Source organism: Acanthaster planci, linkage group LG19 (assembly GCF_054643075.1).
Source record: "Acanthaster planci isolate LZ-2023a linkage group LG19, COTS_SCS, whole genome shotgun sequence".
Lineage (NCBI taxonomy): Eukaryota > Metazoa > Echinodermata > Asteroidea > Valvatida > Acanthasteridae > Acanthaster > Acanthaster planci.
Window position 1 is genome coordinate 9,201,630 of NC_141795.1, and position 26,536 is coordinate 9,228,165.

Here is a 26,536-nt window from a genome sequence, read left to right on the forward strand (position 1 = left end):
ATGGATGAGTAAATATTCAATTAATACCCCAAATATTGTTTCCAATTGTTGACAAATTGTTATTTGAAATGTATTACATACATGTATTTTGAAAGTTGATACAAAAGTTACATGTACCGGTACATGTATACATGTACGTGTACAAATGGACATTATATTTTCATTGCGCAGTTAACGGTGCATAACTGCACATCACAAAACCCATTACTTGCTGAGACTCAGTGTACCGTGTCAGGAAAAGCTTCCACAAAAAAATAGTATCGTAAGTTATTCCAAAGCAGCATAAACAAATGAAAGATCTCCAACAGTGGCCTTAGTACTAGTAAGTGGACTCCTGAAAAAACATAGTTAGTTACAGTGTATAGTACGGTTCCTCTTTTTCTTCAATTTCAAGGGTCCCTGGGTCCCTAATCTTGACAGAAGATAGTTTGTACGTAGTCGTAAGGATGGTCAAGTGTCAACCTGTCCCCTGTATGGCACATGTACATGTACGCCTTGTATTCTTTGAAAGTATTGAAGCACACAAAATACCTGTAATTTCACAGAAAGCAAACATTCTTACGATGTCAACAGTAACAAAGCTATTTGTAAACGCCCTTGTATGTTTTGCCGCAACAAGACATACACATGTACAATGTATATCTACATGTATGTACATCTCTGTCATCACTTGTACCGGTAGTTTTTTTCTATACAATAACAGAGTCCAAAGAAGACAAAAGAGCTGTCTTCAATTAGGATACATGTACATGTGCATGTGGAAAATTGAATGACGACTGACCTTGCAAATACGCGTATTACAATGGTACTGTATGTACACTCCAATTACACAAATTTATGCGGCTGATAAAACAAAGGCTCTGATTGTACATAGGGGTACATGTAGATGCATTTGGTACCGATAAGTCGAGCTTGGACAGACTACAGGTGCAGACCTGAATTTAAAGGGCTAGTGATGAACTTTTCTCACACATGCTTTCTCGGTGACTACACACTCCTCATGTGTACGGAAACTACAGTAATTATACATGTACCTGTTGAAAAGTGCATTTTTTTTTCAAAAATGTCCATGCTTTTCAGGACAACTGAAAACACTTTTGCCATGATGTCAATCAGGGAAGAAATGGTTCGTTTGTGGAGTTTCTACCCAAACTGTGATTTGACCAGCATTTGCTCATCTATGAGAAAGGACTGCTCACTGGTTCATTGCTGCTCACTGGTATACTGCTATGCGTTTAAACAACAATGGACCACAACAGAAAGGAGACTTGGGGCATGTACATGTACCAATGTAACATTGAGGTTTTCTTTACAACACAGAATAATTTTGCTAAGGAATACATTGTAACAGTACACAGAAATCTCATTAGCATAAAAACCCCAACGGCATCAAATTAACATCAAAAATACGTACATGTACCAAAACCACAATTGAAAACAAAGTTGATGAAGACATGTACAAATTACATGTGATGCACATTATTTTTGACCTAAAAGGTGAAATTAACAATGTAAATTAACAAAGTTCATAAAAAAAGATTTGCACATTCATTCACCTACATGTACACATGTATAGTGTACATGTACAGTGTGTACATGTTTCAACCTTTGCTGTTTTACTGAGTCACTGAATGTCTTCACTATTCAAACAAATCTCAACACCAGACATTCATTCTGTTTAGTCTTCCAACATGTCCAACCCAAGTGACTGCTTAAGGAATAGTGTAAAGATACATGTGTTTACTAGCCTGCCTATTACATGTATTTTAAAGGGCGTGCCCTAACATGCCTAAGGGAAGTGGATCCACGTATGCAGATGCTTTACTAAATTTGCCTTGAAATTGATGTTTCTGTGATCAAATCCACTTCGTAGTTGAGAACACATGGGTAATTCCAGACATTAAGGGTCCAAAAGTGTGACATTTTTGTGTCCCTGTCACATCTGACCTTTAAAAAAATTCATATCCCCGGAGCTGATTTCAAACTATTACTATTTGTTTGGCAGGTATTTTGCATTAATTAGAAAATACGGATATTAGATAATGTGTTCTAAACTTACAAAATCATATGTCAGATGTGACAGGGACACACACAAAAATGGACCCCTAATTTATGAAATTACTCATGTACATGTAGTGGTAACTGTCTCCATGGCAACATTCCTACAGCAAGTACGTATCTAGGGAAACATGTTTTTGAAGCTGTCACAGCTGATGCCATATTAAGATTCCCTTTTGCATAGTTAGTCTAGTTTGTGCCATTTACTTTTGTAGGCTTGGATGTACATGTATTTTATGCCAACAGCCACAGTAAGATAAGTCTCTTTAGTTTGTTTTAAAGAAAGATCTCTCAAAGAGAACACCTGTGTGTATTTCCTTTTCTTTTGAATGAACCAATGTAAGAAAGAATGATGATTCTGAGTTGTGAAAATGAAAGGAGTGATTGTTATGTTAAGTGTGATTGTGGCTGCTTGCCAATTGAGTGTGACCGCTACTGTGGGAGAGCTGCCGAAAAATTTGGACGACCATTTGCACGCCACGGGTGACACAAACCTGCTGCAGATTGTGTCACATTTTTCCTTTCTAAGCCACCAAATTAGCTCAATCTATCGTGAGTATATATCTGTTTATGTCTTCTAGAAGAAATATCCTGAGAGATTCTGAACTTTTGTGCATATTTTGTTGAAATTGTCAACTTTAAAAATTTATCCAGATTGTGAGAACGGTTGCATAGAGCCTTTTGTTCTTTTAAATTCCATGACGTCACTGATGCGTCATTTTCTTTCTGAGATATGTTACTTGAAATACATGTAATTATGTATATGGATATTGTAAAATTATGATGAAGGACTAAACTGAATTTAGAGCAAGTAGTTTTTGAGTAATTTCAGGTTATTTCCTTTTTAAGGAATTTGATGCAAAACGATGTTTGTCAATGTTACCAGAACAAAATCATATGAACACATACACGTATTTTGATTGAAGTATTGAGTATTTAGGGTTTTGAAACTTTAAGTGAAATTTGGTAATTTCCAGATGGCTCAGAACACTAGGCCGTAGAGACGATGAGCTCAGACAAATATTTTTGGGCCAACAATTAACCCAGACAACCCACCAAACGGAGAGTTAAAGCACAGACAGCACCTACCAGGTGTGTAACTAGCAAGACGGTAGCGGGCAGACACTAATCTTGACGAGGGGTATGGTTCAGCAACCACTTCCGAGTGATGACAGGAAGATGACCGAGGATCGTGGGAAGTGCAGATCAAAAGTTGGTGGGCCCACCACAGACATTTTTACATAATGTTTAATTCCTTATCGATCAGTCAATAAGTTGCTTTAAATTAATATATCGACACTTGTCGGCACTTGTGAGTGGAAAGGAAGAAAATATTTGATTAGAAGAAAAGGGATCGAAGAGTTGAAGTTTAAAAGAAATTGTGAAAGTCTTCTTTTTTAAATGGAGGATACTTAATACTTACATGTAGGATACTTAATTTTACACTCTGTGAGTGGAGTTAATTTCAATTGGTTTTAGCTACATTTAAGTTAATTATTGTCGTGATTTCGTCGTCTTCTTTACTTTCATTTACATATGGTTTATTTGTTTAATAGAATTAATTTTTATTGATATCTTATTTTTATTCTGCAGTGTTTTCTTTGAAACTTTGGTAATTGATTTTTGAGAATTTGTCCCTCAACTTACATTTGAATTCCCACAAAAGCAATTCAATACATGTACAACTTATACATCAAGTTAAAATAAGAAACACTTGAAGGAAAAGTACTAGATTTTGCTATAATTAAAGAGCACCTCTAAGGAAAAACATGTTTTCTCTGATTTTTTTGCTGTTCAAAAATATGGAAGCATCCAAATCAAACACAATGTCATTTGTCTTCAGAGCTCAACTATAACAAGCTAAAAAGGGCTTTTTTCTGTTTATACCTACATGTAGATACCAATTCTGAATGTACCAGTAGATTGCGGCATTCTGTGAAAACAGAGAAAACAAGGGGAACCCTCACCTTTTGTCTGTCGGCCTAGTGGATAAACCCTTATGCAGGCTAAACACCAACCGGTACATTTTGTGTTGTACATACACTGTACCTTATTGGTTGCAACTGTACAGCTTTTCTTCAAAATGTGCCATAACGACTACAGAAAGTCATCTACTGTAATCAGTGTGCAAAGTGGAAACATAAGTCACCTGAAATAGGTTCCTCCTGCATGTACATATCACTATTCATATATACATCTTGGCAGCAGTTACTCAACATCTAACATTAATGGTAATTGTCCTCATGTTTCCCTCAGCCTCTACGCTGTACGTGCCACCCTGTACACATATCCCCCTTGTCATTATCATTCGGCATTTCGGCAGTAATCATCCACTCAGGGCCACGCTGTATAAAGCATGTGCGCCCACGGCACGCCAACCTATTCCCACACACTCCCCTTGACACAAGGCAATTTTCTCTTCAAATAAAAAGGTGTTGTCACGGCAACACCAGGCAGTTCAGCCAGCAAACAATGCTGGGGCAATGTGGAAGGCCAAGAAGCTTGTGGACGTGATGGAATAGAGAGAGTGCATGCTTGGGAATTAGACTAGGATCCATGTACATACATGTACTGTACCGGTGCATGTAAATGGGACTAACTCTGATGTCCTGATTATCATTACAAAAAAAAGACTTTAAGCTTGTGAAGAAAAGACAAAGAAAGAAAAAGTCATGCACTTATGCTATTTACATTGTGTAAAATCAAAACATACAGTGTACATGTACATGGTTGCCAAAACCAACTTCCCTCAGGTGCACTACAGTCCACAGGTGGTGATGTCAATGATGCATGATGTACATGTACATGGATTACGTGAACATGGAGTGAAACGTGCTTCCCACCATATATGTAATATTCAAAATTAAGAACTCCTGTGAAGGCTGTGAAAGTACAGTCTGAGGTTATGGACCTTCTCTGCAATTACATGAAACTTCTGACAGAAAGGGAAGAGAAATGATGACCTTGTTTTGGAAGGCGTACAAGTATTAATGGGCTCTAAACTTAGCACTTCTTAGAGGGCCTGGGTACCTTAAGAGACTTTCCAAAAAGGTGGCTGTCATCTAGATTAAACATTGGCAATATTCACATGTAATTAATTATGCATACTTTATATCAACGGTTTCTATTTCCATGTCTAATCTCCTTCATTTGGGTTTCAGATTGGTGCCACATCAAAGCCACAGATTTGTGGTATACATGCATGTACATTATACAAGCGGATCGCAGTAAAGGTTTTTTGAAAAGGCTTTTTGGCTTGTGTCTTTTCTTTTTTTATACTCGTCTTTTTCAAGTTCACAGTGGCTGTATGGGTCATTCCATGAGGTTGGGGCACAATTTGTGACGGTGTCCATTGTTACACATACATGGGTTCTGTAAAGCTACCCGGTATTTCCCTGCATGTGGATTCCAAATTAAATTGTTAAGCATCTTGCAAGGCTGAATACAGAGGTGTGTGTTATTCTTACAGAGTAAATGACCTACTCTACAGGTCATGACAGGTGGTAAAAGTTACCCATGTAACAAGGACACCGTCACAAATTGTGCCCCAACCTCGTGGAATGACCTGTATACATGTACCTCTGTTTGGCATACTGCAGACTCAAGTTCCTCAGAACTTAAATCAGCAATATTTCACAAGCCCACAGGCATGACAGGTACTCATTTGTTGTAAAAATCACCATTTTTCCATGAGATAACCTACAATGTACACGTATCAGTGTATAGGGAAGCTCAGAGCAGGTTTGAATTCATGTGCTGGAATGCACTAGTACTATACATGTACAAAAAACAGTGAGCTACAATGCATGCTTGTACATGGGTAATTCCAGAAATCAGGGGTCCAAACATGCCAAAAGAGTGATTTTTTGTGTCCTTGTTACATATGAGCTTTGTTATTTGACATGGAAATACCACCGGAATTGATTCCAAACTATTACTATTTGTTTGGCAGGTAATCTGCATTAATTCATCACTGCTGGAAATTAGAAAATGTGTTCTGAACTTACAGAATCATGTCAGATGTGACAGGGACACACAAAAAATGAACCCCTAATTTCTGGTATTACCCACATGTACTGTACAATGTCCTGCCTATTCATTGTCACGTCTGAAATCAAGGGCTGAACACTAGATGTATACATCCTCTTTTGACTATTTGTCAATGTTGTGAAAACTGGAATGAACCAAACTGCCTGCAGTTTATTTGTAGCAGAAATTTTAGGGGGTTGTGGGGACAGGGGAATGTACATGCAATTTTTTCAACAAATTTTTCCACATGTATTTAAATTTTTCAACAATTTCTCTCCCATTTTGGACTTCCATGTAAATGGTTTGCAGTCCTGGATTTAAGGCTTCATTAAATCTTCTCTAATTATCCAAATCCAATTACTGAATACATTTTGATTCAAAAAGCAAATGAAATGAAAATAAAAATAGTAAACCTTGGGCCTAGTACATAATCATAATTGGTCAGCTTCATGGAGCTTTGTTCAAATGGAGCAATTAAAGAGTCCTGCAAAGGCTGCAGCCTAATTTTATGCCTAATTTCCAAATTTTTTTACACTGCTTTTTTCAAACTTAATTCCACTTGGCATGCTTAGGCCATGCTCTACAATTTGCCCACATAATTTCATTCTAACTTTTAGCCTAATCACTGTTGACTAATACATATTTGTTTCCCTTTAATTTCGAGACACAAATTTCAGTGTAGTTGAAACCGAGCACAAGCTTAACTGTAAATCCTAGCTTTTCAGCTGATTTTGTTGCGTCCAATTTTTGTCGTTGGTTTCGTGTGCAAACGCCGGGCCGGCAACGTCAATTTCACTTTTTAATACACTGGCAAAGTGGCATCATCAATGCATTCTTCATTTACTCACCGACATGTCTAGCAGGCAAACGACGTGCATTTTGAAAATATATTTGCTCATTTCAGCTGAAAAAGAAAAAAAACTGTCAGTAGAACTCGCAATAAAGTCACATCTCAAGCCCAGGTAAACAGCGCTGGCCTGCGTGCAGCTTGCTACAGAGTGGTCGGATTATTTGTGCGCAGACAGCTAGCTAGCTAGCTACTGTTACATGTTACTCGTTCGCGTAAATAGTACATTACGTACATGTACAAGCACATGCCACAGTCACGGTAACAAGAAAATCAAGTTGGGACATAGAGGGCGCGCTCAGTGTGGCCATCAGCAGTCGAATCTCAGCAGCAGAGCACCAGGAATGCGCAACATAAACCAAGAATAAAGCACACGTTTTGTCCTTAAAATGGCATCGCAGGTAGAAGGATTTGTTAATTCTGTCGTAACACTATCGACAGAGGGTGAGTATGAAGACACTTAGTCCAAGATTTCCATCGTCTGCGGTGATGAGCCCTCACTCAGCATGCTTATAACAACATGAACAATAAACCATGTTATTATCAGGCTACATGATGACATTGACATGTTTGTTGTCATTTTGTTATGTTAAAAATAAAATGAAATTTAGGCCCAACATTAGGCCATGGTCATGGAGCAGTTTACCCCCAGAACTGTGGGGTCCAACGTTAGCTCCTCTCCCACGAAGAGACGCGGACGTCGGACCCCACAAATCTGGGGGAATTGGAGGAGACAAGGACTCTAGGAGCAGTTGCAGTTACTGTGCCTTCACTACTTGGAGAACTCGAGTCAATACTCTGTTATACTCACACAGAGTAGACCTAATGTTAGTGACATTGGCTGCTTTGAGTTCTTGAACTACATATACGGTATGCCTTTACCATTTTTGTGCTGAAGTGCTATTGATATTTGCTGGGTTCAATCAGTCCATCTGGCCTGGGTAACTGCTTGAGCTTTGGGTGATCTGTTGACGTTCAGCACAGTCTTTCAAAGAGCGTACATTTGAAATTTGTGTAACTTGCACAGTTACATGTACATGCATGACATGTAGGTTAGGCAGGTAGTGTTAAGTGCACTCTCTGAACGTGTCTAATTTTTGTGCCCCGAAATGTGAAATTTCTTAAGGGAGTCATGATTAATGGTTAGCGTTCGACTAGGTGGGGATGCCCAGATAAAGACTGGTTCCCATTCCCTCAGAAGTCTCCAGCTGTGTCTATTATTGGGATGAGCACCTGTCAAGTTAGGAAACTGAGTGCTGCCCGGTGTAAAGGCTAGAATTCCAGTACAGACTAGTTGTTTTGGGGGTTGTGTAAAAAATCTGTAGTTTCTCTGATTGTTATTTGTTTTGTCCGGGATCCTTCTTTTCTCTCAGATTTTTTTGCTAATTAACGGCTCTTAAGGAGACTATTAGGGGGAAGTAAAGTTTGGTCTAGATGTCAACAGGGGAGTATAATAGCTCTTACGAGGCAATATTCGTACAAAATCTTGCAACTCATGGGTGAAAATTTGTCTGACAAGTCGCACCAGGCGTGTACCCGTGCCCAATAAGTGCCATGCTCTATTTGTACATTATGATGTGTCACAAATCATGTGCAAAAAGGACCTGAGAATACAGACGCGACACTTACATGTAAATTGAATTTGTGTAAATTGAACGTGTAGTTGATGTCCGTCTCTTATGTAAGACTGCTCCTACTATTCATGTACCATGCAATTTTTATCACCGTGCGCAATCTTAGTGGTAATACTGTTTCTCAGGTCATGCAAACTTTGAAAATTGCATGTGCAAACTTTCAAAAATTGAACTGAACAATGTTATTGCATAATATACCAATAAATCTATCATCACCCACTGGCCTTTTCTTTAACGTTCACAGTTATGTAAGATTATTTTGAAAAACGGAAGTAAAATCAGAGATGTTATCAACTGATATGACCAACTGATAGCGTTTCAATGTTATTATGTGGCTGTGCTGATTGACTAATCTCACCCAAAACGTATTTAAGGTTTCGCTTTTTTCTCCTCAAACATCAGCATGCAGGGGCAGATCCAGGATTTTCCAAGTGGGGGGAGGGGACAAACTCAAACTTTTAGGGTTGCGGCCGTAAAATTGGGGAGGTTGGGTAACTGGAAGCAGAGCTGGTTTTATTTTTACGCCTTTGTCACATTTAGGGGCTGGGTCCCTCCCTCTTTTTTCTTTCCCCTCCCGATTTTTCTTCTCTTTTTAATTATTTCTTTATTTTTGGGGAGAAAAATGGGGGCATGTCCCCCCCCCACGGCCCCCTGGATTGTCCCCTGGCATGGAACCAATACAACCAAATTCATTCTTTGTGCCTGAGTCAACATGTGGCCAAGTGGTGGCAGTGCACTGCTCAATACTCAAGAGACCTTGGTTCAAGACCCACTGCACTCATTTGGGAGGCTTTTTCACAGATCATCCTTTTTTAAATTGATTCTTGAAATACTGTACATCTGCGGGATATTGCAGTTTCTTTTCATGATTTGTGGCTCTGGAGGGGTCTTTTTTTACCCTAAACCTGCTGAAACATTTACAGCCAGATTTTTTTTTTATCATCTCGCCGCTGAGGAAGGGATGTTACTCCCTCTCCCATGGAGACCCCTGTCACGTGCCTGATTTCTTTTTTAACTCAGCTTGCATGTAAAGAGACTCCTTATCAGTACAAATGTGAAGTTTCAACTGGATCTGACATACAATTTTGTTGTTACAGTCAATTAAAGTTCAAGGCCACAATTGTGTCAGCCTTTGTGGGTCAAGCACGTCAGGGAAGAGGGTGTACATCTTTGGCTGACCAGTCTTGGAAATGTGAATGCTGCGCAAGAATGGTATTTTCACATCATCGGTGTCAAAATGACCGCATGATATTAAAATTTTAAAACTCCTTAAGGCTCGACTCATGAAAAAACTGCACTGCGATGAGATGAGATGAGAAAAAAGTCAAAGGGAAGGGAGGCGGATTTCACTTCTTTAATTAAGGGGAACAAGTCAGAAATTGTACCAGATCTGAATTGTGAGCTTGTGAAATGAATTTACAATGTCAGTGTAAGCATGGAACCAGACAAAGATTTGCTGCTGTAAATTTCTAAGTATCCAGAACACTCACTGCGCATGCTCATTTGCTGTGCCTGCAAAACAGTGAAAGCATATCAGGGCCGTAACAAAAATATCCAAGGCCTTTTCATGCAGTGGGTCCTGTAACAGATACACTGTACATCCCGCACATGGTACATAGTAAATTACCTGTCTTAAAAGGATAAAGAGTACTGAATTTCGATGTCATGTTGAATGTCATGTTGGTTCATGCCCTGGTTTTCACAATGATGCAGCTCTGTTGCCAGCTTCAGGCATTAAGGGGGTCACATCAGCTAGGGGGGCCATATCACATGTCACACATGTACCGTACACATACATGTACATGTAAAAGTATACTCTACACTGAACGTACATGTACTCTTCACATATTAGCGTACGTGTCTAAGACATATGCATCAGTTGCATACAGTCAGAGTTCACTAACCAACGATCTTGATTGATTTATGTGCCCAGCACTGTGGAAATTACTAAACTGCACTGGCGTTTGAGGCATGCCTGATGTGTATGCAAGTTATACTTGGCGGTCTAGGCCAACACGAATGTGATTATTCTCATTTTAGAATCTGATGTTAGTCGCTCATTTACAGAATGTCTTGAGATACTCTTTATGCTATACTTTTTACCGGGGGAGACCCGGCCCCCTCGGGCTCCCCTTAGCAACGGGGCCGCACTAATGCCTTTCACGCACACAAATGCACACGTGACATAGTCACTTCAGTGCTCTATTGCCAGTTTCGTTGCGATGGAAGAGGAGCTCGCTGAGACTGATCACTGCTGCAAAAAGGTGAACAGGGACAAAGAAATTGAACGATTTTGGTTCAGTGCCATCACATGCACATGCGTAGACATGTTGTGCGTAGAACTAGTTATTGGAAAGCTTTCATTTTGGGAAAACTTTCATTTTCGTACTTCAGCCATAAAAAGGTGGAGAGCAGAGACTCTGAGAAAAATTGTCTGCATAATTTCATATTGGGCATGGTCAGTCAACCTGCGCAATCACTTGATTTCCGTGTGATCAATCACTTGATTTCCATGCAATCTCGAACGTGCTGTACTACAGAACCTTTCATAAATTGTGCTTTCGGATGATTGCCTTTTCTGACAAATTCATTTCTGTGGAACATTGTTTCAAATAAGGGAAGTAAAGTTGGAGATTTCGTACAGGATTGATTTTATAGCACAAAGCACTTACGAGTTCATGTACATGTACGCTGAATGACTGATTGCGCCTAATAGTTACTTTGAAATTGCATGGAACAACCAGTGCAAGACCCCTTTCATGAGAAAATAATATACAAATTACATGTACAATGTAACCGTGTTACATTGTATTCAGAATTGTATTGTAACAACTTGAGCAAAGACTAATTACTTGTTATTAGACCATGGCCTTGCATGTACATTACATTACATGTACATCCCAGTCCCTGTGGTGCAACGGGGGAGGGGGAGAGGCCTGTGTATCATGAGCTACATGTACCTTTTTTATTTGAGGGGGAAGTTGTGGTCGGAGCCCCCTCTCCCACAACAAATCCTGGGTGGGAGTGCCACTGGTCATGTCATCCACGTGCTTGCTGCTTGTTCAGTTCAAGCACTGCATGTACATGTACATGTACCTGTATGATGTGACTTCACTCGAATGCTGGCTGCCACTTGTGACGGACCACGCTGAGTTGTGGAAGATGCAAAAGTGGGTTTGTTCCCCTTATTCTTGGTCCTAATCAGTCTTTTACCACATCCGAATCCGATATGGCAGGAAACTTTGCCCAGCTGTGCGAGGAGATTAACAAGAGTTTGGAGCTTCTCAAGAAGAATGCTTCAAACCTGGACATGATCCTAGAAACACTGGACCCACAGCTGCATTCACTGGGTGTCCTCGCTGTTCTGTAAGTTAACACAACTCCTTGAATAAGATTAGTTTTACTTTATAATAATAATGACAAAATGGTGAGGCTTTGTAGATGTTTTGGGGGTGTTCGCTTTTATAAAAATGACTTTTTTTCTGGATTGTAATAACCACGCCCTTCTTGCCTTCGTTTTTGTGTAAAATCGCCATTTATTTCATCAATTCATTTATTTCTTATTTAATTCTCCGTAAGGCCAAACAAAAGTCTTCAGTTTCTGGTCAGCGCGTGCTTGGCCATAGACCTGCACATTGGCAAAATAAAAAATTTTTTTTATTGGTATGATACGATGTCCAAAAGCTGCCAAACTTGCTTGATCAACTGGAATCCTTCTACTGTGTAATTTCAACATGTTTGAGATGGGATGTATTTGAGTAATAGGTACAGTAAAGGAGTCCTTCTATGGGCCCCATACTTGTACATTTAGTCGGGCACTCTTTTTCAGATGACATCGTTTCTGTATTATACATTTACATCTGGGAACCACTCAAACGAGGTGGTCTTATGTCCTGTGTACATGTACATCTACAAGCTGAAAATGCTTTAAACTGTACATGTAAATAGTGAGGGGGCCAGTCTATTTCAGTACATGTAGATGTCATTCCCAGGAAAAAAATCAGGGCAAAAAAAAAAGCCATGTCACCTTACTACTTTTGGAGCCAGCCCCTGACCAGAAACCAGAGACTTTTGGGGGGCCTAATGACTAATTTGTATTCACTTATTGTGCTCAGATCTTGTATTGGTACATGTATACATTAACCCTAACACTCCTCAGTCCTCCAACAGGTGAAGGATTGAGGAGGGTAAGGGTTAATGTTTTGTCATGCTTGTATTTTTGTTTTGATTAGCTTTTGCCACAGTCTCTACATGTACATAGAAGTTGCCCTCATCATTAAACATGTCTGTTTTTATTTATCACATACCACAATGCCGTCACATTTTCCCCCTTCTTTAGGAAAGCGTCATGACGTTCAATTTTTAATTTTTGGGGGGGCCTGGATCATGTAAATGTCTCTTCCTTTCCACCCTGATCATATCCCCCTCTAGAAATGTCAAATTTACCCTGCCACCGGGCTCTGCCCCTGACTTTGAGACCCTCTTCTCTCAGACGCATCTCTTCTTCAGCATGTGCAACGGGGAGCAAGTCCGCTTTGCAACAGACAGCTGTAAGTTTTCAAACCCAATTGTGTCCAGTCTGTTTTCTGAACACTGAACAACCCTGTAGTCTGCCCTTTGCCAATAGAGATCAACACACGTATCTCTTGTCAAGTAACATACAATGTACATGTGTGCCTGCTTTCAGGCTGCATGAATGAAAAGGTTTTTTTTCAGGTTTTGCACAAGCACATGTAAGCATGGTACATGCACATGTAGTTGGTGGTTAGAATGGTTACCATGTCTCTGCCATATGCAAGTAGGAAATTCTGGCTTTTGAGTTGTGCCTGACTAACCTTTTGTTTTGCCTCTAAACAATGTTTTTTATTGGTGATTTTACAAGATTTAAGGTCTTGGATTTCGTTTCACACATTCTGTAATATGTGTTGATTGTTTTGTCTTTTGATAATTATTGTGTTAATGACATTTATCATTTTAACTTATTATAATTATTGGTTTTTAATGAATGTTCATGTAACTTGAATGAGGGCCCTTATGGAAAGCAAATTTGTAGCTGATAAGGTTAACCTGTACAATTAAAACAACAAGTAATAGTTAAATGGCTTATTCTCAGTATATGTGCCTACACATGGCTACCCTTACCCTAGTCTTTCACTCCAGGCTTTGTTGTTCGCTTCAGATGCCACCCTGGCACATCAGTTCACCCGAGTCCTAATTGACAAGAAGCAGTATCTGAGAGGTATTGAGATTCTCTGTAAAGCCATCAGTAAGATCCAGATGCACACCGCCCAACTGACATCCGTCCATGCCGACCTTTGCCAGGTATGTCTCCACTCGTTAACCTGGACTTGCATGATGTGTAGTCGTCTGCAGTTCTGTAATGGTAGCAGTTGAATTACTGTAATATTTGGAATGTAGGCCGTGCGGTGTTTTCATGTAAGCTGCACCATGCAAAAACCTGCAAATTAAGGTTGAAAGTCAGCGTATTAGCCACACCGTCGTATAAGCCTCACCGCGGTGCTGACAGTATCTCGTAAGTCATCGCATTGGCTGCATCGCTGAAGCGCTAGCACCGTACCGGTACATGTGGAGTATTACCTGATGCACTTTGATGTTCCTTGACTTTCTTCATAGTGTTGCCAAACCTCTTTGTTGAAAAACTTCAAATCCACTTGGATAAATACTAATGTTACCTGCATTGCCTTCATGATACAGGCTTTTGAACCTTGGTGAACAATTCTAGTGTCGTGGAATTTTGTCCTTGCAGACAAAATGTCATACAAGACCTGCCTTTGCAAAAAATTTCATTCAAATGGGTATATATCACTACACTGATGTTATGCACCACTGTCACTTTACTGTGATGTCGTTAACCCTCTTCGGCTACTTCAGTCACAGACAATTCCATTTACTTTCCCCTGCTTCTCTTTAAACCCAGACCATTCACCAATAATCAGATCTCAGTTGAGGTTGGTACTGTGACCAGATGAATTTTGTCAACTTTTCAATCATCGACGGTCGAAGCACGGCTACATCTCTCAGTATTAAGTCATAATCAGTCAATTCTGCTTTAAGTAAGCTCTGGAATCTGAACAGTTAAAAAACAGTCACTCGACTGAGTCTGACCGAGGGGACCAGTTTGTCCAGAATGGACGTTTGCATGGGACAAATGTGAATATTGTTTTTTCAAATTTAAATATTCGAATGCAAAATTCATGAAAAGGAAGGGAAAATTGTTTTTGTTTTAAATGAGAAAAATTGCACTATGGAGGCTTGTTTCAAGCAGATTCGAATGAAAAGTGTCAGAAATCTTACAACGATTTAAAAAGTAAATTATGCATTAAATAATTTAAAAAGAACAGAAATTTCAACAGGGCAAGAAGTCTTATCACTTTAATCTTCCTAAATCGTGGCTGGAGATGCTCCTAGATGTGAGAAGCTATTATATTGATCATAATGTACAATTACATTGTAGTAATGTGTTATTGCAACTGATTTTGTATATGGTTTGTTTATCAACATTCTGCTGGTCGGTATGACCAAATATTTGGATATTCGATCAAATTGATGGTCGAATATTTGAATAGTGAATTATTCAGCCCTACAATTAATTCAAGTTGGCCTTTGATGTCATGCTAGGAATGGACCCTTATTTTTCAGTAATTATGATTCCCAAAGTACTTCTGGTATCACTCAGTTTGGCATCTTGATGAAACTGTCTTGATGGCTTGTGACTCAGTTTTTGTTTAAGCTTGGGCCACATTTGTTACGTTCTAGGAAATCCACGCAGAATTCGTGCATGCTCTACACACGGATCGTTAAAGCATCAATAACTTGAACTTGTTTCATCCTCAGTTGTGTCTGTTAGCTAAGTGTATGAAGCCTGCTCTACCTTTCCTGGACGTGGACATCACTGACATCAGCAAAGAGGTACAATCTTGTCAGTTGAGTTCTCAGAATATTCAAAACAGTAGATCGCAGATGCACAGACAGTACTTACCACTAATAAAAGTCAATAGGTACGTAAAGTGGGCCGTGATTTCACAAAACTGGCCGTGCAAAATACGGCTGCACGGCTCGCTAGCTAAAACGCTGCATACATGTACATTGTACAGTTGATGGATATTGTATAAAGTTGATGATTTGAAAGGAGTGGTTGAAGACTAGAGAGTTTAATATCCTTGGAGGTACTGCAGTTGTAATACGAGATGTCTTAATTTTTTTTACTGGCAGGGTGGTTTGTTTGATGCAACCCACTTTCTTTGTTACTACTACTATGGTGGCATGATATATGCAGCTCTCAAGAAGTGGGGAAGAGCTGTCTACTTCTTTGAAGTGGTAAGAAACAAGTCTAAAGACGTTTTAGCTCGGATCTCTTGAGGGGAGTTCATCACCTGCCCAAACATGACAATTTGAATGCGTTGTCAGATGTTTTAATGCCCTAACAGATAAAAGATGTTACTGACGGATCTGCCGAATCGAAATTGAAAAAGGAGGTTAACGCTTTCATTTTCATAATTTCAGAATAGGAATGAAAGCAGTAATGTGAAATTTTATATAACCAGTCAGCACTTGTCTACTCTGATAAAAAAAATACCCTAGTGTTTTGAACCAGATTTGAAAAAATATTGGAGGGAGGCTTAGCACACATGCCAATCATGAAACAGCCTGGTACCATCTATTTCAGTAGTTTACAATTTATAAAACAGATGCAAGGAACAAGATCAAAAATGACTTCCTTATGAATAAATTTTTATTGATAAGACTCAATGTCAATGTTATATCTCACATCCGTCTGCTTTTTGCCTTCCAACTTTCAGGCGATAACCACACCCAGTCAAGCAGTCAGCCACATCATGCTAGAAGCTTACAAGAAATACATTCTAGTCTCGCTGATCCACCATGGCAAACTGACCGTGCTTCCCAAGTACACATCTCTAGTGGTTGGTCGCTTCATCAAGGTATTGGAGTCACTGAAAACTGTTTTCTGTAAAACACGTCAAGGATTCAGTCGAGCTTTCATTTTATTTTCAGCTCAGTTGTAAAGAGTTCTTAAGGAACGACTCTTACATGTACGTGAAGATCATCTGGAAACCCACTTTAGGTTTCTGTCCATCAAACATAAATGTCACTCAAAAACTGAAAATGTGTTATTCAAATTTCAGATAACAGATAACACTAAATATCTCAAAGTTCAGAAGGCAAGCCTTATTATAGATAGACCAGTGGCCATTTTGAACCAGCAGTTATATCATAAATTTTCATCTATCAACCCCCCCTCCCCGACTGTTGAACTAGAAGCAGTACTGAACCTAACAGAGGGCATTTTCGAAACGCTTGGATTTGGCTGAGACTTCAGTTTGGCTGGTTGCAGCTATTTGATGCAGTGTTGGAAACCACACGTTAAAGCTCTGACTGGAACCAGCTTGCTTGCTTGCCTGCTGTTACCTAAATCGTTCGTGGCAACTAATAGTTACAGTGGCACATAAGGCAACAATCGCCTTTGTGTTTAGCACAGCGAGTTTGCTGCTGGTTGTGTCAGTCGATACAAGAGCATTGTGAGTCCAGCCTTTTCATTTTGTATGATGTCTGTGTGTCCCACTCAACAAAATCCAACACCTTGGGCCTTTGTCCCTCAATCCAACAAGTTCATAATGTAGGGAACTGAATGAGCCAAAACTTGGCTAAACCTACAGTTTGGAGTTTGAGGAGCTTGGGGTAGTTAAGGGTTAACTTTGAACTTCAAGATATGGGTCTTGATGAGTTACATTATTTATCTTCAGTTGGAATCCATAATGGCAGTGTTCATAAACAGCCTTTATTTCCTTAAATGAAGTTTAGAATAAGTTTCTGAGTGGTTTTTTTTTTCTGTAGCCTCTAAGTCAACCCTACCATGAACTGGCCAATGCCTACACCACCAACAACCCTCAAGACATCCGAACGGTCATCCTCAAACACTCCGATCAGTTCACAAGGGTGAGAACTTCCACGGTTTTTCTGGGTCAGAATTCTTGTAAAATAAACTAGGGTGTGCATGTATGTACTGATTTGATGAACATTCCAGCCTCGCTGAAAATCCTCTAGGTGTTTGAGGATTTTGAAGGATTGAGGAAGCCACAGTCCGGCCACTGTTAGTTTCCTTGAAGATTGAAGCTCCTTGAAAGTTGAATGAACATGTGCAAGGAATGCGGCATTAAGTTTCTGCATGGCCTATTTTGGAGGTAGAATGAAAGTTCTGAGCAATTATTCCAGGGGAGTTTTGGTTAATGAAACTATAACCATCAAAATGTTATGTCAGGGTTTGAACAATTTTGCTGTATTCTGTAGAGTCTATCTACCAGTAAAATGGAGTTTTTAATGTGCTCTATTTGAGAGCATGTGCAAGGGATGTGTTTTTAGGTTACATTACTGCGAGGTTATTGGATGTCGACGGAGTCAGGAATATTTCTTACAAAAGTGCACAGCAGCCAAGTCTCGTCAAGCATTTTGTATTCCATATTATAAGTTCACTTCTTATGGAAACATTACCTTCTCTGGTGAAATGTTATGTTTTTTGTCTATGCCTTCCTATTTGGTTTAGGAACAGAACATGGGTTTGGTGAAGCAAGTCGAGTCGTCAATGTTTGCCAAAAACATTCAGAGGCTTACAAAGGTAGGACACATCACAAAATAAAATGATTTTTTGCCTGTTCGTGATAAGTATCAGCTTCTGCATTTTTACCTTATCTACAACTTTTTTTAAATTCATTAGAAACGTTACTGCTAGCCATCAGAGCTCACCTCCAACATAATTCGTCCTTACTTTTTTAACCTGGCAGACATTCTTAACTTTGTCATTGAGTGACATTGCCAGGAGGGTTCACCTCAACTCAGCCAAGGAAGCGGAACTTCACGTGCTGTCCATGGTGAGGATCCCACTGTTCTGATTGCTGTTTGAAGATTGTTTGAGCCACAGCCTTGTTTGCCCAACCAAATGTGAGACTTGAATAAATTGCTTTGGTTTTTTTGTTTCTGCTTTAGATCGAGGAAGGGCAGATTTATGCCAGCATCAGCAAGAAAGATGGGATGGTTAGTTTCCATGACAACCCTGAGAAGTATGACAATCCATCGTTACTGAAACACTTGGAAGGAGAGGTGAGACAGTTGAAATACGGACGTCATAGTTTTATCTGTCCTGTTTCTCTCATTTTCAAGTGTATTTTCATGTGGATGTACATGTACACATTTACATCAGGGTATTCAGATTGGTGTAGTGGTTCTTTCCTCGCCCTCCATATCTGTGACCCGGGTTCGAATCCCACCTCGATCAGCATGCGGATTGGATTTGTAGGTCCTACCTGATTCCGTAGGTTTTCCCTGGAATATTTATCATAGGTTTTCCTCCCACTAAAACGGAACATTTCTTCATTTTCTTAATCGTCACTTCATCCTGTAATTGTCGCTAAATGCGCTGTTGGGTGAACAGAAATAAATTTAAAAGGACATTTATGAGGAAATAGGTAAATGGCTTCAGATGTAGGAACTGCAACACTTTGTCCATTTTAAAGGCGGTAACATCGTCTAACTTCCTTTCTTTGTCAAGATGCGAGAATGCATCATGTTGGATGAGAAGTTACGACAGATGGAGCAGGAGATATCTGTCACACCTCAGTTCATTCAAAAAGTGAGTACTTTTCGTAATCATCCTTTATTGGAGTAAAAAATAATGTTGCCTAAATAAAAAATGGTTTTGAATTAGGATCACTTGTGTGTAGTGTCATGATGTCTATCCATGCCGATTATAAATCCGCAAAAATGAGTACCCTGAGTCTGAAGATGTTGTATCAAAACGTTGACGGCACAGTATTGAGCACTCCAGCCCAGTTAAGATTGTGTCCATAGTGTTGATGAATACACAACACCATCACGATCGGCGGTGTAAGGGGATCTTCATCTTAAACTCCACTTGTTCACAAGTCAAAACAGCTCTTTTAGTTGATAGAGGACTTTGAAAGACTGATCTCAACTGACTAAATTCCTTGAGAGTTTGGTAAGAGTACGATTTGTGAATCCTCTCTTTTATAGAGCATGGGGATTCGAGAAGAGGAGGACCTCTCGGTGTTTGCCAGCGGAAGCAAGTAGGACCGCTCTGTAACAAATAAATATGCAACAGAGGCTTTGCGAGTCAAAACAAGAACATTTTACTGACCTGAGAAAGTTGACAAAGAAAGCCGCTAGTAGGCTGATCCTTGACTTTGTACCTGTGCAAATGCTTAAGTTTGACGTAGCCTCATTATCCGTACACCCTGCAGGTACATTGTAATGCTTACAGCTATTGACAACTAGCCACCAAGCAACCCCCTGCCTGGCTTGTCTTGTAAACATTAACTGCACTTGTCTAACCATCATTAATTGTACTAGGATTGGCATAAATTAGAACCACCAGTCCTTACACAAGGACACAGTTGTTGATTTTGACAGCATGATCCATGATCATTTAGAAGTTGTGCGACGCTTTCACAAGAAACGGTGCATATGTCAAAACACTGATGTGACATTTCGTTGCATGGAGTTGGTGCGCTAACCTTACATACATGTACCTAATGTGGAGTTGTGAATGAAAGATGTCCATGCGATACAAGAAGGGAAGATGTTCTGTGGACTTACCCATGTCCAAATGACGTTTCCCCTTCTCTGAAAAAGAAGGTTAGAGGCATTTTGGGGTTAGGGTTATCCATCGTAAAAGAAACAGGAACAGTCAAGGAAACCTTTTTACAAAAAAACAGCTGAAAATCGTGTTCCCATTTCAAGAAAAAGGACTATTTTTACTGAGTTATCCTAACCGCACAAAACAAGGGAACGTCCACACTACGTATACAATGTGTGTGTATGAACAGTGCTTTCCAGAAAGCAGTAACAAAGCTGGCGTTGCACAAGGAGATGTACCCTGTATGAATGCAAGAAAGTTATTGCAACCTTATACACCTAGTGTGGACCGTGGACAAGAAAAGTCCTCATACTGAAGGTTGTACACATCTTGTGCAGAGTTAGCAAGGTCCACACAAGGCTACCCCCCTTTCTTGAAAACAGATGGAGAGGAAGATTTTGGTTAGGGTTACCTGTAGCAAAAGGAAAAGGAACTGTCAAGGAAACCAACAAAAATCCAGCCTGAAAGAGCGTGCACGGTGCATGAAATGGGTACTTTCACCAGGTGGGTTTTTTCTCACTACACAGAATATTCTCACTGTGTGTTCGTGGAGTGTATTGAAAAGTCAGTCTAACAAGTTGGTTTTGTGTCGGGTGAACCCTTCTGTAATGTTCCAGCATTGTCGCCGAGACGACTTAAGACCTTCACAAGACCATGTAAGACCAACACAAGACCTCAGGTCGGAATTAGTGTTACAAGCTATTCATATGAACCACAACAAAAGCATTCCTTTGTCATTGTTCACACTGTTACTTGTGACTGGTCTGGTGCACTGTCTTGTGTCTGGTCTTGTCTCTGGTCTTGTGACTGGTCTTGTGTCTGGTCTGGTGCATGGTCTTGTGTCTGGTCTTGTGTCTGGTCTTGTGAAGGTCTCAACTGCAACACTGTAATGTCTTGAATTGTTTTATATGCATAAAATAATATCTCATTGAAAGATTGTCTGCCTTGTGATCGGCCAGGAGATATCAAAGCTCATTGTTTTGCAAGAAAAGAAAACTAATATATTAGCAAGAGGAATTTGACGCAAATTTGTGTGTCTCTGGTAAGCTCATGAACCAAGTTGTATGTGCCCTATCGATTTCCACCAGTTCAACATCCAGCTTAGAAAGCAGGTGTATGCCTGCTAGAAATAACTGAAGTAAATTACGTCATTTTGTGTACAAAACCAAATCCACAGTGTACAGGTGTAAATACTCGGTAACTGTCAACCAACTGGGAATGTTAATTCTCTTTGCTTCATGAGAGAGAAGGCATTTACAAATGTTTTCATTTACTTGGCTTCTAAAGTTGCATTTGCTCTCATTACACATGTATTTATTTTTAAATCATTGCTTATTTGATAGGTTACGGTTTAAAATTCCAATTAGATTTTTTTAAACTGTGAAGTTCACGTGTAACTTCTGTGTAAAGAAAAATATATTAAATGCTTCCAGTTGAAGCAGTTGTTGAGGACATTTTTCAGGAAGGTCTGTCATGTGTCAACAAGACGGTAAATTTGAGTTTGTTCTAAGTTGGCTCCCATCAACTATTCTCCCTTTAAAATGTGCCAAATATCTCAACTAGCTCCTTCAGAGACAAAACATGTCTTGATCTCAATCTTCATTGTACAGCGCATTTGAACATATCTATATGAAATTTGCACTTTATAAATGAATAAATTATTATTATATTATTATTATTTGTGAAGTTGACATGGCTTTACCATGACCCCATCAAAGCTACCTTGTGCACATCCATTGATGTCACATTAGAAGTCTGAACTCACAATGCCCCTTCTAGAGGGCAAGAGTTTTGTATCAGTGGGCTGGGCTTGAGTAAATTGTTTGGGCATTCGTTGTAAATTAAAATAACAAAAGTAGCCTCTCAAACACCATGCAGACGCCAGGACGCATAACCTATATCACCTGATATAGGTCGCTGAAGCCACCAGCGGCCATCTTACTGTGCTGAATACAAGGGTAATACAACGGCATGCTCACCGTTAACCAAATTGTCGTGGCATCGACAGTTACAGTGGCCAACGAGCCAACAATCACCTTTGTATTTGGCATGGTAAGATGGCCACCAATGGCTTCAGTCAATACAAGAGCATTGCAAGTCTAGATTTTTTAATATGACAACTGTGTGCATGCCCAGGAGCCACTTTGAGGTTAGAATTGGTTCTTGTTCGTGGCATACTCTAGGGATATAAAGAAGAACTATTGGAATTAAGCGCACATCAACAATATTTGTGATAAGATGTACACAAAGACAAGGTGATCTTTGCACTGGTAACAGCTCTAGGGCAAGTTGGATCAAGGACCGACCACTAGTTCTCTAGTGGTTGGTTGGTGACGTACCTAGCCCATGTGCAGTGAAGTTGAAGTGTGAATGACCCCAGTTATCTTTTATCAGGTCATTAGGCTGAAGGGGAGAAAAGGTAGCCGCAGGAAGGGTAAATTAGGAAAAAAAATAGTGAAAATGGTCATGTACTAGCGATATACTGTTTTGTGGCATTTTTCTTATAATTGGTGCTCTCTGCACTGTGCTATTAAAAACGGTTTATGGCAACCAACGATGTGACCAACCTCTATAGGCTGGTCGCGAATAGATGACTCATCCAACCGTCGTCGACTAGCCTGCACTTGATCAGAATTAGTCAAACTAAGGTTAACTATAGTCCTGGGTCGAACTTGCCCTGTTTCATTGGCTTAGCTGTACAATGTACAGGTACACATGTACGTGTATTAGCCTTTTTGAAGCATGGTGGTAAATTTAGAGTAAACCAAAAAGATTTGTAACCAATCTAAGTAGCACCCATCTGTTGTGTCCCCCATACCTCAAATAGGCTACCTGGACATGCTTGTCATGATTGATTGACATACCAACCAGACATGTTGCTTTTGTCCATGCAACATCGACATCACGCAACGAGAACACAGCTGAATTCAGTGTGCAGGAACACAATGTTGTATCCATGTTGTTGTTGTTTTTGTTTTAATCGTGCTTTCAGCAACTCAGGCTACTTGCGCCAATAACTGTACGTTTATTCATACACTTTATTAATCAGCATCACATTACGGAGTTGGGAAGAAGGTCCAGTTTTAGAGGCAGGAGGAAACCGGAGTACCCGGAGAAAACCTGCGAGAGTGAGTATGGACTGGAAACCAAATGCACTTAAAGCCTGGGCCAAGCTAGGACTCGAACCCGGGCCTCATTGGTGCAAAGCGAGGAAAGAACCGCTATGCTAACCCACTCCCCCCTGTTGTATCCATTCTGTACAATCAATTCCAAATCAACTTTACAAGACAGATGAGTGATGATATTGATATGTTTTCTACCAGACTTGTAAGCTGAGGCTGATAAACGTCCTCTGATGATGTGGAAAGGCTATTACACATACACAACTTGGGCAAACGCTATCAAAATATCAGTTTGAACCATCTTTCAATTAATTTTCAGAATTAAAGAAAATTTATTGCACAAAATGAGTCACATTAATCTGAAATGCAAATATATTTTTTCTATTCGGAACATAATTATACAAGAGTAATTATTGCATCATAATATCTCACATATACAATATAGTACACATTGTTCATAGACGATGAAAGTTTGGTTCAAAGCTATGCTGTGAAAAATGAAATCAGTGAAAAGTATGGAATGTAACGCCTGTGCTCCTCTTTCATGACATCGTCACTCTTGGCCATTGTTGTCCGTTAGACCTAAGATGAATATTGTGGCAATTTTTTTGAGAGGTGAAGACAGACTGGTGATTATTCTGTACTCAAACAATTAGAAAGAAAAGTTGGTCCCCATATTTAAATCCTACAAACTATTAGTTTGTACCTGTTCACTCAGTCAGAATTCCCACGTTTTGTGTACAGAGCAATATCTATTTCTAGCAAGGTGCAGACAAGATCACCATCCATGAGTCCAAGCTCTATTCAACAACAAATACACCCCTGTGCTGATGACACCACAGTTTGTTTATGTGCGCTTTCCTTTGGTGCTCAGTGGACCGTGGGCCCCCACCAGTGGCAGCGCTACGTGATGTCATGTGGTTGCAAATGCACCCACTGAAAAGCTGCTTGCACTCACGTTTGCACTCACAACACTTTTGTCACATATCACGACAGGGCAATCAACCTTTTTGTTTTACAACTCCGCATTAAAAACCCAGGAAAAATGAATCATTTGCACCCACAAGATTCTGCGTTTCCCCCCCCCACTTGCATCCACAGCCACCGAGGTCTGTCGCCATCACTGGCCCCACCGGTTCCTTAGGAAAGTGCACATGTAAACAAACTGATGTCACATCAGCACATGGCCCATGAAAACCAGGAGACTGTCTTTAAGGCAGACCTGCAGAGGTTCATTCAAGGCAACACTACTCTTGCTGCACTGAGAAGCGTACATAAGGCACATCTGTGGCATCTTTTCTTGTTGCCAATAACAGGCCTGTGTTCTGATGACATCACACTTTGATTACAAAAGGGGACCCATGGTACACTCAACACCGTAGGGAAGCACACATGTAACAAAAAAAAGTGTGGCGTCATCGGCACAGAGGTCTATTGAAGCCTGAATCCTCTTGATGGCAATCTCCATAATGCATGATGGTCCATATTGCTAAAGAACGGATTTCAACTGCTAATAAACACTTAGGAATATCTCACAAGGCACTTCATGATCAAATTTGGCAGAGTTAGCTGTCTTTCATGGCACATGACCACAGAAAGCAAACATGAGTCACACTGTATTTCAAAATACAAAAAGAATCAATAGTGTGGAAACAAGATATATTCACAGCATTAAATTCCACATGCAGCAAGGTATGAGACGGAGAGAACCCCCCCCTGCTTTTGTGTTGGTCATTGTCTCGCAGGAATCTGGGGAATTCCTTTCAGACATCTTGGGGGGATGTGTTAAGTAACAATAGTCTGGAATGTGTATAGGGATTGGACATGTTGGGGGGGTACCCCTCGGTCTCATTTCTTGCTGGGTATATTAAATTCGATGGCTGGTACATCTAGAAAACCTGTTTCCAAAAGTAAAATTTCACACGATAATTTTTGCAAAACACATGTACATAAATAATACATCTGATCACTGTAAAAAAACAGTGTGTACATAATACAGTCTATTCTAACAATACATGTACGTGCCAACTGAAAGTGCACCCTCACTAACAAAGAATAGTCAGGCTGGTGGGAACTTTATCAACTCGGCTCTTGCATATGCCCAGCACATGCATATGGAGACCATACATTTGAACAGAAATTGTTCATGCATACTGAGTGCATTTAGGGCCAAATGTGCATGAACCTGTGCATGCAGGTGTTGAGTTCCCAGAACGCCCTCTCTTGTTCCCGTTGAGAGTGGATAGTTGATCATAATGGAATACATGTAATTGATCATAATGGATAGGGCCAGGTTTGGATGAAATAAAACAGAAAGAGGCATTGTATCCCTGGACAGAAAAAAAACGTCAAATTAACAGGTGTGTGTCCTGATTGAGCATCAAACGTGAAACACAAAGAAGATCCGTAAACTCTTCCGTAAACCAGTCACGCAACTTTGATCGTCGACATGAAAACAGAACGTGTAGGAATGCAACTACGAATTCAGAATAAATTGGTAATTCCAAACTGCATAAGACAGCATGACATTTGCCAATCTTTGATGACATACACAAATACAAAATCAAGGAAACTAGCTGAGCTACGGAGAATGTGCATGGAATGCACCTGCATCTATACACAATACATGCCTATGAAAATCATAGTCCTGCTGGCTGTCCACCCAGGAAAACAAGCTGGCCATTATGCTTTGAATAACAGCAAATGACAGTGACTTCTCTGCGACGTATTCCAATCTAAACCTGTCTTGTTAGTCAAACTGCTGTATCTGGCTGTATACCAGGTGCAACTCCAGTCGCTGAAACTGAAGATCTTCAAACAGCTGTGAAAGTATCACGCCCAGATTCTGCCTGTTAAAGGAATGGACCAGGCTGGTCCCAGAGGAACTTGATCTTGGTAACAAGCTTGGTTAATCCCTCATTAGAAGTACGGGTGTGTGACCGGGGAATGTTGCCTGAGACCCCTGTAACCCCGGTCCAGTTCGTCATCGCTCTGTAGATAAAAAAAAGGGAAAGAAAGAAAATGGCATCATCGCTGATCAATAAGGCCTTGTAATCGAGGACGCTGATGAGCCATGCAGAAAGAGTTGTCAGTCAAAAGTATTTGGAAGTAGGGACAATGGATTTTGTGCGTGAGGCTCATGATACTTTAAAACAGTGAG

The 26,536-nt window shown here is 40.0% G+C and overlaps 3 protein-coding genes across 5 annotated transcripts in view; 1 reads left to right on the forward strand and 2 right to left on the reverse strand.

The window, feature by feature from the left end:
- The window catches only part of pald1 (phosphatase domain containing paladin 1), a 49,482-nt gene extending 42,362 nt beyond the window's left edge, over positions 1-7,120 (reverse strand). The window contains exon 1 of one of the 2 annotated variants that reach the window (XM_022245730.2): positions 6,936-7,120. The gene's annotated coding sequence lies outside the window, so the exon portion shown is untranslated. Of the gene's footprint in view, positions 1-4,207; positions 4,228-6,935 lie in introns of those variants that run through there. The other variant, XM_087129952.1, reaches the window with a different exon arrangement.
- A 106-nt stretch (positions 7,121-7,226) lies between these two features.
- Positions 7,227-21,706, forward strand: LOC110985017 (COP9 signalosome complex subunit 3-like). The gene is made up of 13 exons (XM_022245701.2): positions 7,227-7,378; positions 11,805-11,934; positions 13,000-13,118; positions 13,748-13,890; positions 15,424-15,498; positions 15,802-15,906; positions 16,389-16,529; positions 17,443-17,544; positions 18,149-18,220; positions 18,387-18,473; positions 18,589-18,702; positions 19,151-19,231; positions 19,633-21,706. The coding sequence occupies exons 1-13, from the start codon at positions 7,324-7,326 to the stop codon at positions 19,687-19,689; spliced, it is 1,281 nt and encodes a 426-aa protein (XP_022101393.1). The 5' UTR covers positions 7,227-7,323; the 3' UTR covers positions 19,690-21,706.
- Positions 21,707-23,684: 1,978 nt separating this feature from the next.
- Positions 23,685-26,536, reverse strand: part of LOC110985010 (coiled-coil domain-containing protein 33-like) — a 31,540-nt gene continuing 28,688 nt past the window's right edge. For both annotated transcript variants that reach the window (XM_087129769.1, XM_022245689.2), the window contains exon 23: positions 23,685-26,367. In XM_087129769.1, coding sequence (XP_086985895.1) covers positions 26,296-26,367 — 72 coding nt within the window. In that variant the 3' untranslated portion in view covers positions 23,685-26,295. The remainder of the gene's footprint in view (positions 26,368-26,536) is intronic.

Excerpts from the sequence above, each read along its gene's own strand:
- LOC110985017 (XM_022245701.2), top strand. The coding sequence starts at position 7,324 with ATGGCATCGCAGGTAGAAGGATTTGTTAATTCTGTCGTAACACTATCG. Across the intron at positions 15,499-15,801 it reads TCACTGACATCAGCAAAGAG|GGTGGTTTGTTTGATGCAAC; the intron begins GTACAATCTTGT and ends TTTTACTGGCAG. Across the intron at positions 18,703-19,150 it reads TGAAACACTTGGAAGGAGAG|ATGCGAGAATGCATCATGTT; the intron begins GTGAGACAGTTG and ends TTCTTTGTCAAG.